Genomic DNA, 14,217 nt, shown 5'->3' with positions numbered 1-14,217 from the left:
AGGGCTTTATAAGCTAGGTAAATAGCCTAAGTTACGCTTTTCCGTCGTTATAGGCGAGTTTGTTGGAATCTAAAATTTAAAAAATAGTGACAATTTCACTTTGCTGTTTTTATAACCTGAACAGTTAGCCACCAAGTTTGTAACACCTTAAATGAAAGGTCGGAGACCTTATAAAAATATATGTATTGTACATATATGATATACATATAAATGATAAGCATGCGAGCTGAGTCGATTTAGCTATGTCCGTCTGTCTGTCTGTGTATCCGTCCGTTCGTATGTAATCTGTATATACGTGAACTATTCCCTCAATTTCTGAGATATCGATCTGAAATTTTTTACATGTTATCTTCTCCTTAAGAGTCTGCCCATATGTCAAACCGTTGATATCGAATCACTACAACATATAGTTGTAATACAAAGTGATCGATCAAAATCAAATTCTTGTATGGAAAGCTTTTTTATTTGACGAGATAACTTCTCTATATTTGGCATGAATTATTATTCAAAGCAATCGTACAATTTCCGAACATATTGTTCAGATTGGACCAGTATTGCATATAGCTTTCAAAAAAGCTACTTTTTTATTCGTGAAGGGACTTACTTAAGTATAGCTACGGTGCAACCGAAGTTAACGTTTTATTTTGTTTTAGTGTGCATTTGACAGATAAATTCTTGGGTTGTAATGTCATGAACGTGGATTTTGAGAACGTTTTTGCTTATAATTGTCAAGAATGAGGATGAAAAGTTTAAGGCACGCATCCAAATAAACGAAACGAACTCTAAATTGTTATAGTAACGTAACGGACGAAACTGTCAAAATATTTTTTCATATCATTATTTTTAAATTATTATGAAAATTTTGCCGTCTTTCTCTATCTCTAATCGTTCTCCCTCACATGACGAATCATGTCATAAACCCTCAATCCTTTCGTTTATTTTTTAACGAAGTCTCTCTCTATGATTGTTATGAAAAGTGTTCATATACGAATTCAGAAGGTCCAAATCTAATTTTAAGTTCAACTTAAAAGTAGAAATACAATCGGAGGTTACACTTTGATTCTTTTAAACATTCTTTCTTGTATTTAAAAATAAAATAGTCAATAATAAAACACCTATTTTACTTCTTCTCATCTCAATCTAGATGCATTGCGGAGAGGACATGCAGTGTACCCAACTGCTCCTTTGGCATTTATAATGAACAAATCGGTCGTTGTCCGCGTTCGAACAGGAAACTCAAACGTCACAATAATGGCTTCGGCTAAATCGTTAGTATACACATATTTTTACTGTTAATGTTTTCAACCAATTATGTTTAAAAAATAAATTATATAGTTGTAAACGTGTATTTTAAAGAAATTTTGTAAATATTAATATAAGTATTTTTTTAAGATATTTTATTTGAATGTCAATTATGCGAGTATTACTTATGATTGCATTTGCTTACTTAAATATAGACTTAAGATTAAAATATGTAATAATAAAATATATGATATTGCTTTCGCCGACTGAAATGTAAAGCCATATTGAATTTTCAAATTGAAATAAGTAATTGTGTCCCACTTAAATGAAATGAATTTAAAACAATTATATATAAATATTATACATATGTAATGTAAGATTCATATTATATGTCATCTTTTTAAGTATTTAATAAATGTAATGATGCTTAAATAACAAATGGTCATGCAGAAAAAATTTTAAATTGAAGTCATTAAATCTTGAGGACTCTTTGCGATTTTTGGGTTACATGTGTCGTTATCGCCATTGTAGTAGATTTGCAAAATGCCGTTTAATACCCCTAGTATATTAACCGAAATTATGAGGAAAATATTTTCTACTAGTAGCCATGTCTGGGAACTCGATTTCACACACCATACTTGTTATTCGTACTCAATCGTATATTCGTAAGAAATCGTGTTCACTTAATTTACAAGTAATTAAAATATCACACATTTTCACCAACCTAAACGGTTTGAAGTCAGGTGGAAAGTCGGTTATTATATAGGATATATTGGGGCACAGAAAAGGAAGCGCTGATTGCACTAATTTTTGGCATTGCTCAGATATACTTAAGAACCTATTTTCAATAAATTTTATAAATATATAAATACAAACATATATATGGAGTAAAGTCAGCCGGACATTTCAAAATCGTATATATCAGCTAGTTTTCAACATCATATGGGGTAATATACTTTCGGTACATTGAACCTATTAGAGAGCGGCGCCACGCCCATTTTTTCCAAATTTTAAGCCCACAGGTGTCGCTTGCTAAGGATTATGGGAAGGAACATGTGTACAAAGTTTTATTATGATATCTTAATTTTTATTCAATTTACAGCTTGCACGGTCAACCGGACGGGTGGACGGACACAGCCACTCACGTGGATTTCAACTCGTCTCGTCATCCTGATCACTTATACTTGCATATACATAACCCTATACCTAATTCGATTATTTTTATGTGATACAAACAACCGTTAGGTAAACAAAAGTATTATACTCTGTACTAACATGTTGCAAGAGTATAACTAGTCAATATGACAGAAAATAAACAATTTTTTATTATTCTTTATTTAGTGTTATCAGCGTATACAAAATTCTATTCCTGACTGAATTCTGTCGAAGCATAACAAGCCTTTCCAGGGTACTCAAGGTCCACCCTAATCTATAAAAATGCATATACATACATATGTATAAACAACTTTATAAATACATATACATATAAACAATTTATAAACTCTGTATCGTCGATTTAACCGAAAGATATTCAATTTTTATATAGTCGTAAAAGCAATCAGTTTCAATTATCACTTTATAGAAATTCAAAAAATTTGCAAAACAATAAAAAAAGAGAATTCGGGTGTTGCGGTCAATTGCTGCGCAAAATTAACAGACTTTCAATTTTAAATTGTCTGGCTTACAATTAGCCCACTATTGTGGCGAGTAGCATTCACAGATCGTTATCGAAAATTTAACGAGCATCTAATATTCGCTCGACCCAATTGAACGCGACATTCACATATATTCAAAATCATATACAGACACATGTGAAGATACACAAAACGATCGTCACGTGGGTCAATGTTATCAACAAGGTGACCTGCAACGATAATTTTTTAAAAGTAACGGTTGCATTCCGTTAAGCAATGAACATTTCTAAATACAGCTGTTAGTGCTGCCTGGTAACTCTCCTGATACATACATATATTAGTCTCTTTGGTACATTTCTTGGCTATATCTTATTAATTCGTCTAAAAAATGAGAAGAAGGGGAGAGTCTTCATGTTTTAGACATTTTCCGACAATTTATATGAAAGTAGTCGGGAACGAACTGGCTGACGAACTTGCCTACAACGCAGCGGCTTATACTGGGACCAGAACCGAGGTGGGTCCCCTCAACATAAAGAGTTATTCTGTAAGGAGGAGAGAGTGAACAGGGATATATATTGGTAGAAATGTACAATATATTGTTAGGTTATAACCTCACAAGTTTCAAAAAAAAATTTCAGATACTAGTGCTGTTTTACACTGGTCATTATATACTCAATAAGCAGCTTTTCAATAAGGGTATAGACTCTTGTACAAATAGCTGGCAAACTCCTCAACACCTGTTTCTATATTGTGTAGCTATCTGCAGATGCTGGAATAAAGACCTGCAATCTATATATCCGAATAGACAGCACATTGCTTCCCGTGTGAAAGAGGAGAAGGTACAATCGATCTCAGGTTGCAGTGCACATCTCAATTTTATTATAATTTAAATATAATGTAATGAGAGCACTCCACTAGAATTAAATTCATATGTGTTTCACACTCTAAAGATAACAAAAGAACAACATATCGATCATGAATATTTTGGGTTGTGTTCCTTTGTGCAAAGTAAGTGCCAGGCAAATTCACAATGCGGCCATGAGAGACCTTAAATTGATGATTCTGAGCAGATCTGTTTAATCGTAATAAACTTGAATTTTTGCCTCGATATGTGGTAATGGATGAAAATGTGACTCCATTCTTTTACCCCGGAGTCCATTCAAAAGCGATATAGGTGGACTGTTAGCGATGAAATGAACTCCAAACCTGAAAAGACGTACTGGTCCCTAATAAAGTTTGCCGTCTTTAATTTATGATGGGCATGGAATAATTTTCTCGGCTGTCTTCGAAAAGAGCATAAACCATCGCTATTTTAGAGGGGTTTTGAAAAGTTTGTAGAACGAAATCACGGAAAAGGGGCACATCTGAAGGCGAAGAAAGATCGGTTTTATCGAGATTATGACTGTACTACAAATGTGTATAAACATGGCAACATTTCGTACTCATTTCATACATCAATCGCGTTCCCTGGGTCTGACTATGAGCGTATTTCCCTTTTCTCAGAGAACGCCCGTTAAATAGATATTTATCGACGATACCTTCAGTGTAGGAACATTTGAAGCAAAAGACAGATCACTGTAATCGGTATCGATGGCAAATAAGTTGAATAATAACATCGAATTTTATAGAAACATTTATTTGCTTGGAACCGATACGGACCTTTTTCGGCTGCTTGGTAATGTTTATATTTCCAACATAATTTCACACGACTGTTTTTAGTTTGAGAACCTTAAGATTGGGACCCAACCATTAGAAACAGTTTTCAGAACGCTGAAATGTTTATAAACACTAAAAAATTAAACAAACTTTTCAACAGTCTAATTAACGAATTCATTATTATATGTAAAACTACTTAAAAATAAATAAATGTAAAACTAAATGTAATATAAATATAAAAGTAAAGAAATTATAAATGCTTTTCAGCAATAAATTGTACGCTCTGTAGATGCCACTTATACTTATTTAATGCAATATACGAGATTCATTGGCGCCACCAGCTCCACCACCACCGCCGCCAGCGCTGCAATTGCAGAAGCGTGTGGCGCGTTGCGTTGGCGACGGTGTTGACATGTGCAGCATTTCCTGCTTAACGGTATAACCACGTAACATATTGTCGCCGCTGCAGCACGTGCAAGGCTCGCTCATGCCGCAATTCGACCTGCCCATCTTACACGCCACCTGCGGATTTCCGCCCTCATCGCCATCGAACTTAACGCAACGTGTGGTGGGACATTTCTAAGAAAATAAAAAATATGGAAATGTGCAGCTTGACAACAACAAAAACAAGAAATGCATTGGGACGCACCACAACCACCATGGGACGCCCATCGTCGTCATCGCAAGCATCATTGTCGCAAGTGCAACAGTCGAATTCCGCTTGTTTGCGTATGATATACTTTGCCAGACAGCAAATGATGAGCTAAAAGAAATCATGAATTATAGCTAACATCCATTGTGAACTAATGCTGAAGGAAGCTCACGTCCAATTTGAAGGCGATCAGCACCAGCGCAATCAGCACATAGAGTATCTCCCACATTTTGTTGGTGAACAGTGGCAAACAGCCTTCGGTGTTGATCTGCGACAGCGTCAAGTAAGGTATGCGACTGTTGTCCGTGCGCGGTATGTAATTCTCGAAGCAGGTGGCACATGTGTGCTTGCAACAAGCGTACGGTGCCAAAGCTGTCTCACTGCGCAAGTGATCAACACAATCTTTTTTATTTTAATCGAACCCTATATTTCATCCAACACCTCACCTGCTCGTCGATTGACACTGCGTTGCTTCCGCCGGCATCCAGGACGCCTTCATCCAATCCTTGTAACTGTGCACGCCACAACATTCCTTGTGATACTGTAAACCATCCCACAGCAGTTTCCACTCGGGGCATGTGTAATACAGATCTATACCCTTAAGCAGCGACATTTCCGCCGTGTTCTCCAAGGCATCAGCGCACGTGATCAGAGACCAAATGGTGCCGAAACCACAGAATACGACCACAAAACAAAAGAACATCCAAAGATTAAGCAGTAAATTGACGTTGGGTGAACAGCGCCGCGACCACAGCGAGGACCACATGGCAATGCTGCAGGCATACACCACCATTAATTGGAACCCGAGTATGTAGGTGTTGAAAAATTGTCCGCCCAGCATTTTTCTCTCGACATCTGCCATGTAAGCGCCCAGTATGCGTTGATATATGGCGGTTACGATTATAATGGCCAATCCGAGAAAAATTTCCAACAACAACAGCATGGTGAGATAGACGCGCGCGCGACCGAACGGCTCCTGCATTTGGGCATCGTTCAAAACAAATTCATAAAACTTAAAAGAAAACTCTGTTTCTGTCACAGAAAGTCAGAATCGAGAAGCCAAAGCGTTGCCATCTAAATTTTTTTTATTTTATTATTATTATATTTTTTTCATTTTTATCGAGAAAAGAAGAACTGCTGTTAAATTATAATATTCGATTCCTTTTTTTTATATTAAAGGTTTGGCAGTTATGCCCTTAGATCGGAACGAAGTTCATAAATCAAACAAGTTCAGATGTTTGGGATAGATAGGTATGTTTGAAACTTATCTAAATATGCGTACAATAAAACTTTATAGAAGTTGTTAGTTGCTAGAGAGTCTCTTTTGCACTTCCCATAATGATAACTATATCCTAAGGTATGTTGTTATAACCTGGTACATTTCGTAATCAATTTTGGTGTCTCTTAACACTCCACCTTTATTATCAAAAATTGCCGAGTTTACTTTTACGCACTCTTTGGTTCAAAAAGTGACCGTTAGTTGTTCTACCAGAGAACTTTGATTTACTCCATTTACGTTCCCTGGTTCTAATGCCGTAACCTCATCCAAAACGGGCTTGTTGCGGCCCAGAAGCAATATATATAATGAAGTCTATATTGAGTTTCTATACCATAGATATTTTACTGAAACTTCAAGCCATCTAGTGTAGAAAATCTAGCAGTAAGCTTATCGAAGGCACTTTTTTCTTAGGTGCTTGAATTAGCTATACAAACTTTACAATTCAGCAGAATGCTGCTGCAACATGAAGCTTAGCAACAAGCTGCTTTACGTGTTGAGAACAGTATACAGTAGGGAATAGTTGAAATTCCTGTAATTGGGTCCTCTGTCGGGCGAAATAAAGAATGATTATTTAGCGTATACACTTAGCTGCGCAAGGGCGTCATCTGTCGGGTGATAGTACAGCTGTTACAGCATGCCATCTGTGGTAAATCTTTATGAATAGGTTCGATTGATTGGATCTAAAAGTGCTAGGAGTGCGGATGTTGGAATATATAGCTTTTTTAAGCAACCTCTTTGCTATTACGTTTGATCTAATATTTAAGTTTTATGAATGAAAAAATTAGTATGTTTGCTTACGGTTTAATGAATAAAATTTATGGTACCGACACATTTGTTCACCAATTCCGTATGTAATGTCATGAACTCAACCCCTCTGATCCTCTTAGTTTGTGTGAGCGACGAAAATTTTAAAGTGTTAACGGCAAACCCCCTTCTTAGGCGACAAATCTAATTTTTTCGAGCCTATTCCTGGCATGAAAACCTTTCTCTAAGAATTATAGGACCCTCAAATTTATAATTGGATGGGGTAGATTAAGTATCATATATGTACATATATAGGTATATATATTTGTATATAAGTAATAAATATACGTTTTAGTAGTAATCTACAATTCTAAATTAAAATTTTGCAAAGAAAATAACAAGAATGAGACATGCCGTCATATCTCCACATTTATTACAAGATGAGAATATTTTGATGTAAAAAATGTTTGTTTTAAACTTTTGATGGCATATTTTGTACATTACATTATATTATTTTATATTATATTATACATCTCATCCTAATTTTTTTTTAACTTATATATGTTTAATTTTACTTAAATAACTACAAGTGCGAAATAAATATAAATTTAAAAAAATAAATTTTTTTTGTTAAAGTTATTGATTTTTTGTGCCATACTAAATTTTCTTATAAAAAAAAAAGTTTGTTGCCAATTTGGATTTGAGTTCAAATTGAAGTGTGAAACTTTATACTCATACCTATATACATATATAGACCTTTGAAGTCATACAAGTTATTATGAAAGATACCCTCATTTAAGCTATAAGTCATTGAGCAGCAACTGACTAACTATTTGATCATCAGTATTTCTAAACTGAGTGCTTTTCTGGCAGCAGCTCTGGACGTTGATGTGCCTTTAAATACTCAATTAAAACTATTTGTGTTCATTAAATTTGAAAATATATAAAACTTAACAACATCTTAAGTAATTTCTATATCAAAATCATGTTCTTGTATGAAAGTTTTTTTTATTTGTGAAGGGTATTCTAGCTAGTTTATCATCTCAATTATATATATATATATATATACAATATAATATATATACATGATATTTTCAATCTAAGTATTAGTGAACGCCACGTGAATAGGGTTTATTAATATTTTTTTAACTTAAAAATCCATATCTTCATCGATCCTTTTATTTATGTTCAAAAGCAGTACAGGTCAAGCAAAAACACTTCCGATCGCATTGTTACCGAAATAATAATAAATACTTTTTCATAGGCAAGAACCTTATCTATACGGTTTTGGAATGAAAGCGGTTTACAGACCTCGTACATGAATTGTTTGTCAATTCATAAATTAGATTCACGCCGTTTACCATTAGAGTTCCTTTAATTCAATATTTCTTTTTGAATATTTAATATATTTCGTTGCTTTTAATGAACTTTTTCTTTTCTCCGGTCAAATACAAAAAATTTTTTAAAGAGATTTGATACTGTTTTATTCTTGAAATCATTTAATAATAACTTCATTCGTTTCAGTCCAATGTGGTAAGTTCTACAAGTATGTTTATGTATTTGTTTCAAGGGGCTAGAATATTGTTCCGCAATGTTGCCTATCATTAAAGAAGAAGGCGCACTTTTTTCACGTCAATATAGTATACACTCTAAGGCATTTGAGGAACTTTTTCATACTTAGGTAGGTAGGCATGTAAAGTGGCTGCCTGACCAAGCACCTAGGCCTTAAGGGGGCATTGTGAAACTACCGGTACTAAAATCTCCACACTCTATTATGTCCTCTTTAAACCACCCCGTGTTTCTGATGAGGTTCATCAGTAAAAAAAAATTTATTTGTGCAACCTCCGAAACATCATCAAGAAACCCTCGACTGATAGTTGCGATTCTTTTCCTATACAAAGTTTTGCATTCGTTTTATAATTATCTCTTCTTCTACATCTTGACAGCTTCTACAATATTCATTGTACTGTGGTGTTCCCAGCCTACTGGCATACCTGCCAATTAGACAGTGACTTGTTCACACTCCTATTAGAGTTCTTCTGTCATTCCTTTTGAATTTTAATAGTCGGCATGTGAGGCCCATATTTCATTCACTACACGTTTGTCTGCTTGTTGAGCAAGTTAGTGATTGACTCTACCGAGACTCAGCTTTATTTTAACACGTTTGTGGATTAAATATCTACATACAAGTAGGCAGAGGAGTATAAATTCCCTATTTTCCGGAGTCAAAGGACAGATTTAACCTTATACAATTCACGAATGACAGAATTCAAGATAACTATAGTCTCGTCCCTTGTTGATATTTTTGACAGTTCAGTAAGCTTATGGCGTCATAAATTAAAGAAGACCAAAATTTTGTTCACAATTACAATGAAATTTTGGCAGTTCATTTAATTTTTGACGTATTGAGCTGCAATCTTATACTTTACCATCCTTTCTCATCGTAGCCTGATTGTATGTATTAATCCTTAATCCCTCCGAAATCAGTGATGCCAAATAGATTGGAGTTTTAAAATCGTAAACTAGCCGAATAACGGTAAAGAATTAATTTATCCAAGAATTTCTATAATATAAGATTATATTAACACTTAAAATTAAAGCTTATATATTATCCATAATTCACGTTTTCACGATGCCCATTACGACTGGCGACTTGTTGTCAATCGCACACCGGCATTCCTCAGTTTTTCTTGTTTACTTTCAATGTTGTTGCGATTCTTCTGCTGCGTCACTACCAGAGTTGTGTCGGCGATGCCGCCTGATCAAAAGCTAGTTTGCATACATATCTACATACCTTGTCATCATATCCGCGAACTTGTAGGACTACAAGTATGAACTTAAGTACCTCCGCTCTTTTATATTTGCTGAATCCAGTTCTTTCTTTATTTCGAATCGCCACTATATAAGTACATACTAACGTGTTAGACTACCTGTGCAAGAGTATAATTGAATTTTATTGATGCTGTGGCCATCTGTTGCACACATACATACACACACAACTATGCAGCACTATGATCGGATTTTGGTCGCGTTCTCTTAAAATGCCGATGCTGTTATAAAATTATACGAATTTGCACGCATTATTTTAGTTCAAAGGTGTCTTTTCGCAAGAAAGCTTCGTCTTTTCGCGTTGTCTCCACAACTTTTTGGTTAATAAAAGAATTCTTTCATTCGCGAATAACGTAACAAACACAAACAAACGAATTTATACACACGTCGGTTCACGCAGCAAGCGATTTCGAGATCGTGGCATGATATAATTGATTTTCCGTTGCGTTGAAAAGTTGAAGCGAAATTCCCGGTAAACATTAATTTATAATTAGCTGTGATTAATGCGAGACAGTGTGGAAGTGTTGAAATGATCAGCAGCAATAATGGAAAATTAACCATATGCACACATACAAAAACATACAAATAGCTTGGTTGATGAATATTAACTTGTTGACCTTGAAAGCTTTCGTTTGGCTCGAACGCTACGTGCTTATATTGTTTACACATTTGCATCATAAGAAAAGAAGAATTATTATTTATAAGTGGAAGAATACCCAACGCGTTAAATAAATGGGCGGGAAGATGATTTGGGAATTCAAATTCGTGATGGCACATTCGTTCATGTAATTTTTATTTAAAGGTGTGAAAGCTTTTTAAAAGTATTTCATGTTTTCTTCTATTGGGTGATTAAGTACTTACAAAGTTCTCATTCTAAAGTAGAAATATCTGTGTCTTGTAAAAAAAAATGTTTGGCATTCCTCCTATAAGTATATTTCACATACCTTTTTCTACCTTGTATATCAGAAAATTACATACATTTCGAAAATTCTTTGTTTTACTTAATTATAATAAATTTCATAGTTATGGGTCCAAAATAGCAAAATCTAAATACAGTCATGCCTTTCTCCTGGTATATCACAGTCCTTGTTGATTTACTTCATCCATAATATTTTTCTTAGATAGTGTTATCTTACTGAAAAAATGTTGGTATATTACCCATAGCACTAGTTAGACGAGTGGTTTTATATTCTATCATTTCAATTATATTTACTCATCATATAAAAAAAATGAACGAACTCGGTCGAAAAGGATTTGGACTTTATTTTGAGTATCTTGGAGGTATATAATCTTGGTAAAGTATATATACTTCTCATATAAGTAGAAAAATTAACTTCACTCGAAAATAATTTTAGAACCTCCTTAATAAAAAATCGGAAAAAATTAACGGTTTTGTTGGAGATGTACAGTTTTTACATTTTTTTCGAACATTTTTGAACAAATTAAAAATTCGGGTGCGTTCCGGTTGCGTAGACCTGATTGTCGTGGGAACCTTACGGCTGTATAGGGCTTAATGTTTAAACCTTGAATGTATATTTTTTTGTACCGAGCACGAGTATTGGAAACAGCTTCCACAATTTCTGAACGTGCACTAGTGTGAGCTTTCGCATCTTATTATTGTTATTTTGACAGAGGGTTTGGCAGTTATACATACATTCTAAAACAAAAACCTTACAGAGAGGGATATTGTTAAAGCTTAGAACGGTTATTACGGGTAGTTTTCACTTTATGTTATTGGTAACAAAAAAACAATAAAATATAAATAGAAAAATTCAATGTTAAAAATGAGCTGGCACTGCTAAGTATACTAGAAACTAATTTACATATACCTATGTTGCAACCATTTCACGTATTTGAATATATTACAGAAAAGGTGAAATAGTGACATCCGTCACGAATTTTTCTATGTTGAAAAAACTTTGCCTAGCCCTTTAGTATTTCCAGCAAGAGTTGATGGCGTGATTAAGTGTCAACCTAATCAGCAAGTATTTACTATTTTGTATTTGTTCGATCATTTATCATAATTGAAATAAAACTTAGATTAGCGCCGCACACATTCTGTTTAATATTCGATTTGTAAAAAAACTCTTGTTATAATTGTATCTCAATTTTCATTCTACATATTTTTTTCCTTTCTTATATATTACCAGCACCACCATTCTTTATACATCGGATGGGTTAAGAAGTTATTTCACATGCGGCTTCAACTTACTACATCCACACTCAGAATTCGAATTTATTAATATCCATTATTTTGCAATTAGAGTGGTGGTCGAATCAAAGTTTTAGAAGTTCCAAGAGTCTTGATACAACATATACATTAGGGTGGAGCGAAATTTTTTTTTTGTTTGCTTAGGAGGGTAAAATTTTAGATTATAAAAAAAGAAAATTTTTGGAAAACAAAATTTTTGAAGTTGATAACTTTTAATTGGCCAGAAAAAGGACTCTCCACAGCTTCTAGAACACTTATCACAAATTTTAACTCTAAAAAAGTTTTAACTCGAAATTTACTTTAAAAGTGAGTGGGAAAAGAGATGTTAAAAAAATTTTTTTTTCCAAAAATTTCCTTTTTTTATAATCTACAAATTTTACCCTCATGCTAAGCAAAAAACCAAAATTATATTTTTTCGCTCCACCCTAATATACATTTATAAATTTTAGTTAATAATAGTTAAAAGAAACATACGGAGACATGGTAGATCCTTTCTCATTTCAGTCGAGTTTTCATATCCTGAATAGAGTATATTAAGCTTGCCATAAAGTTTGTAACACCCAGAAGAAAAGATGGCAGGTGCTATAATTTATATATATTATATGATCAGCGTGACGTAAAATCGAACTAATATCTCATTTTTCGAGATATCAATTTTGAATTTTGTGTACCTCCTTTACTCTAAACGGATATTGGACCACTATAGCATATAGCTGCCATACAACTCAACGATCAAATACATATCCTTGAAAGGAAAACTATTTTATCTGACGAAATATCTTCACAAAGTTTGGTGTAGATTATTAGACACCTCAAGGGTACAAACTCCAAAGAAATTGCTCAGATAGGACTACTATAGCATATAGCTGGCTTAATATCTTTAAATCTTTTAAAGGGTATCAACTTTTATGCTATAAGAAATCTACCTGTGATAGGAATTATAGCTTCAGCCGAAACTCAAATTTTTTCTTGGTCTATCCAAAACACTTCAAAAAACATTGAAATTTAGCTCTTTTATTTTAAAAGCAGTGATAGAAAAGAAGTTCATAAATAATTTATACATAAAATATATTTAAAATTAAGTTCTATAATTCCATCAAAATAGTCGTCTTTTTTTTGAAAAAACATAATTCCCTTTTGCATTTGTTTACTTATACTAAAGAAATATTCACTCTTATTTAGTATGCGCTTAGACAATCAATTACATTAAATAAGTAAAACATCAAAAGTTCATTTCAAGTTTCGCGATTAGTTTTGTGGACAATAACACAAACAACAAACAAACAAGAATTATTGGTTTCTTTGAATCGCCGTGATGTCTAAGTAATTAATTCCTTTTACGTATTAACCGTAAATAATCAAACACTAGCACTTACAAATTATATTGAGGAAGCTTCGCAAAACTTAAGATCGTGAATTTGCAGCATCCAAATCGTGTGAATCGTTACTGTCACTGCCCTCAGACCGGCAAGGCAACAATGATGGTGTTTTCGAGGTGTCTTTTATATATATTAACATATATATGTATTTCTAATGTTTATTAAAATTAATGGTGCATTATGCATACACTATTGTATGCATGTCTACTTGACTATAAACATACATATCTAGCTTATATATAAATTATGCTATATTTTGATTGTACGAGTAGATTTTAGAAAGGCCAAAACATTTGAAAACTTATAGTATTGATAATTACTCGTATAGTTTAGCTTTTGCACTACTGCCTACTCCGATGAATTGCATGAAGTTCGGACAAAGGAATTCCGGGAAACGAAATAGCTGAAGAGATTGCCAAAATGCCATCTGTCCGGCTACCAAACTATTATAGAAAACATGTATATAAGTCGCTAAAAATAGTATATAATGAAATTTCCGAAAAGGCTGACAGACGGTTCAACGTGAGATGGAATGCCCTAAGGACATGTAGGATTGACAAAACGATGTGCAAGAGCCCCGAAGAAAAACC

At 33.8% G+C, this 14,217-nt stretch overlaps 2 protein-coding genes across 7 annotated transcripts in view; one reads left to right on the top strand and one right to left on the bottom strand.

Moving 5' to 3' along the window:
- Window positions 1–1,681, top strand: part of LOC106624425 (uncharacterized) — a 32,150-nt gene extending 30,469 nt beyond the window's left edge. For all 6 annotated transcript variants that reach the window (XM_036366781.2, XM_036366779.2, XM_036366780.2 and 3 more), the window contains exon 6: window positions 1,145–1,681. In XM_036366781.2, the coding sequence (XP_036222674.2) occupies window positions 1,145–1,265 (121 nt within the window). In that variant the 3' untranslated portion in view covers window positions 1,266–1,681. The remainder of the gene's footprint in view (window positions 1–1,144) is intronic.
- A 3,001-nt stretch (window positions 1,682–4,682) lies between these two features.
- On the bottom strand, window positions 4,683–6,211 carry Tsp33B (Tetraspanin 33B). The gene is made up of 4 exons (XM_014245137.3): window positions 5,631–6,211; window positions 5,357–5,564; window positions 5,182–5,295; window positions 4,683–5,111 (listed from the first exon to the last, which is right to left on the bottom strand). Exons 1-4 carry the CDS (start codon window positions 6,164–6,166, stop codon window positions 4,839–4,841), a joined length of 1,131 nt encoding a protein of 376 aa, XP_014100612.2. The 5' UTR covers window positions 6,167–6,211; the 3' UTR covers window positions 4,683–4,838.
- Between the last annotated feature and the right edge of the window lie 8,006 nt (window positions 6,212–14,217).

The sequence above is a fragment of the Bactrocera oleae genome, chromosome 3 (assembly GCF_042242935.1).
Source record: "Bactrocera oleae isolate idBacOlea1 chromosome 3, idBacOlea1, whole genome shotgun sequence".
NCBI classification, from domain to species: Eukaryota; Metazoa; Arthropoda; class Insecta; order Diptera; family Tephritidae; genus Bactrocera; species Bactrocera oleae.
This window is presented reverse-complemented; position numbering and strand designations above follow the sequence as displayed.

Excerpts from the sequence above, each read along its gene's own strand:
- Tsp33B (XM_014245137.3), bottom strand. The coding sequence starts at position 6,166 with ATGCAGGAGCCGTTCGGTCGCGCGCGCGTCTATCTCACCATGCTGTTG. Across the intron at positions 5,296-5,356 it reads TGATCGCCTTCAAATTGGAC|CTCATCATTTGCTGTCTGGC; the intron begins GTGAGCTTCCTT and ends GATTTCTTTTAG. Across the intron at positions 5,112-5,181 it reads GGCGTCCCATGGTGGTTGTG|AAATGTCCCACCACACGTTG; the intron begins GTGCGTCCCAAT and ends TTATTTTCTTAG.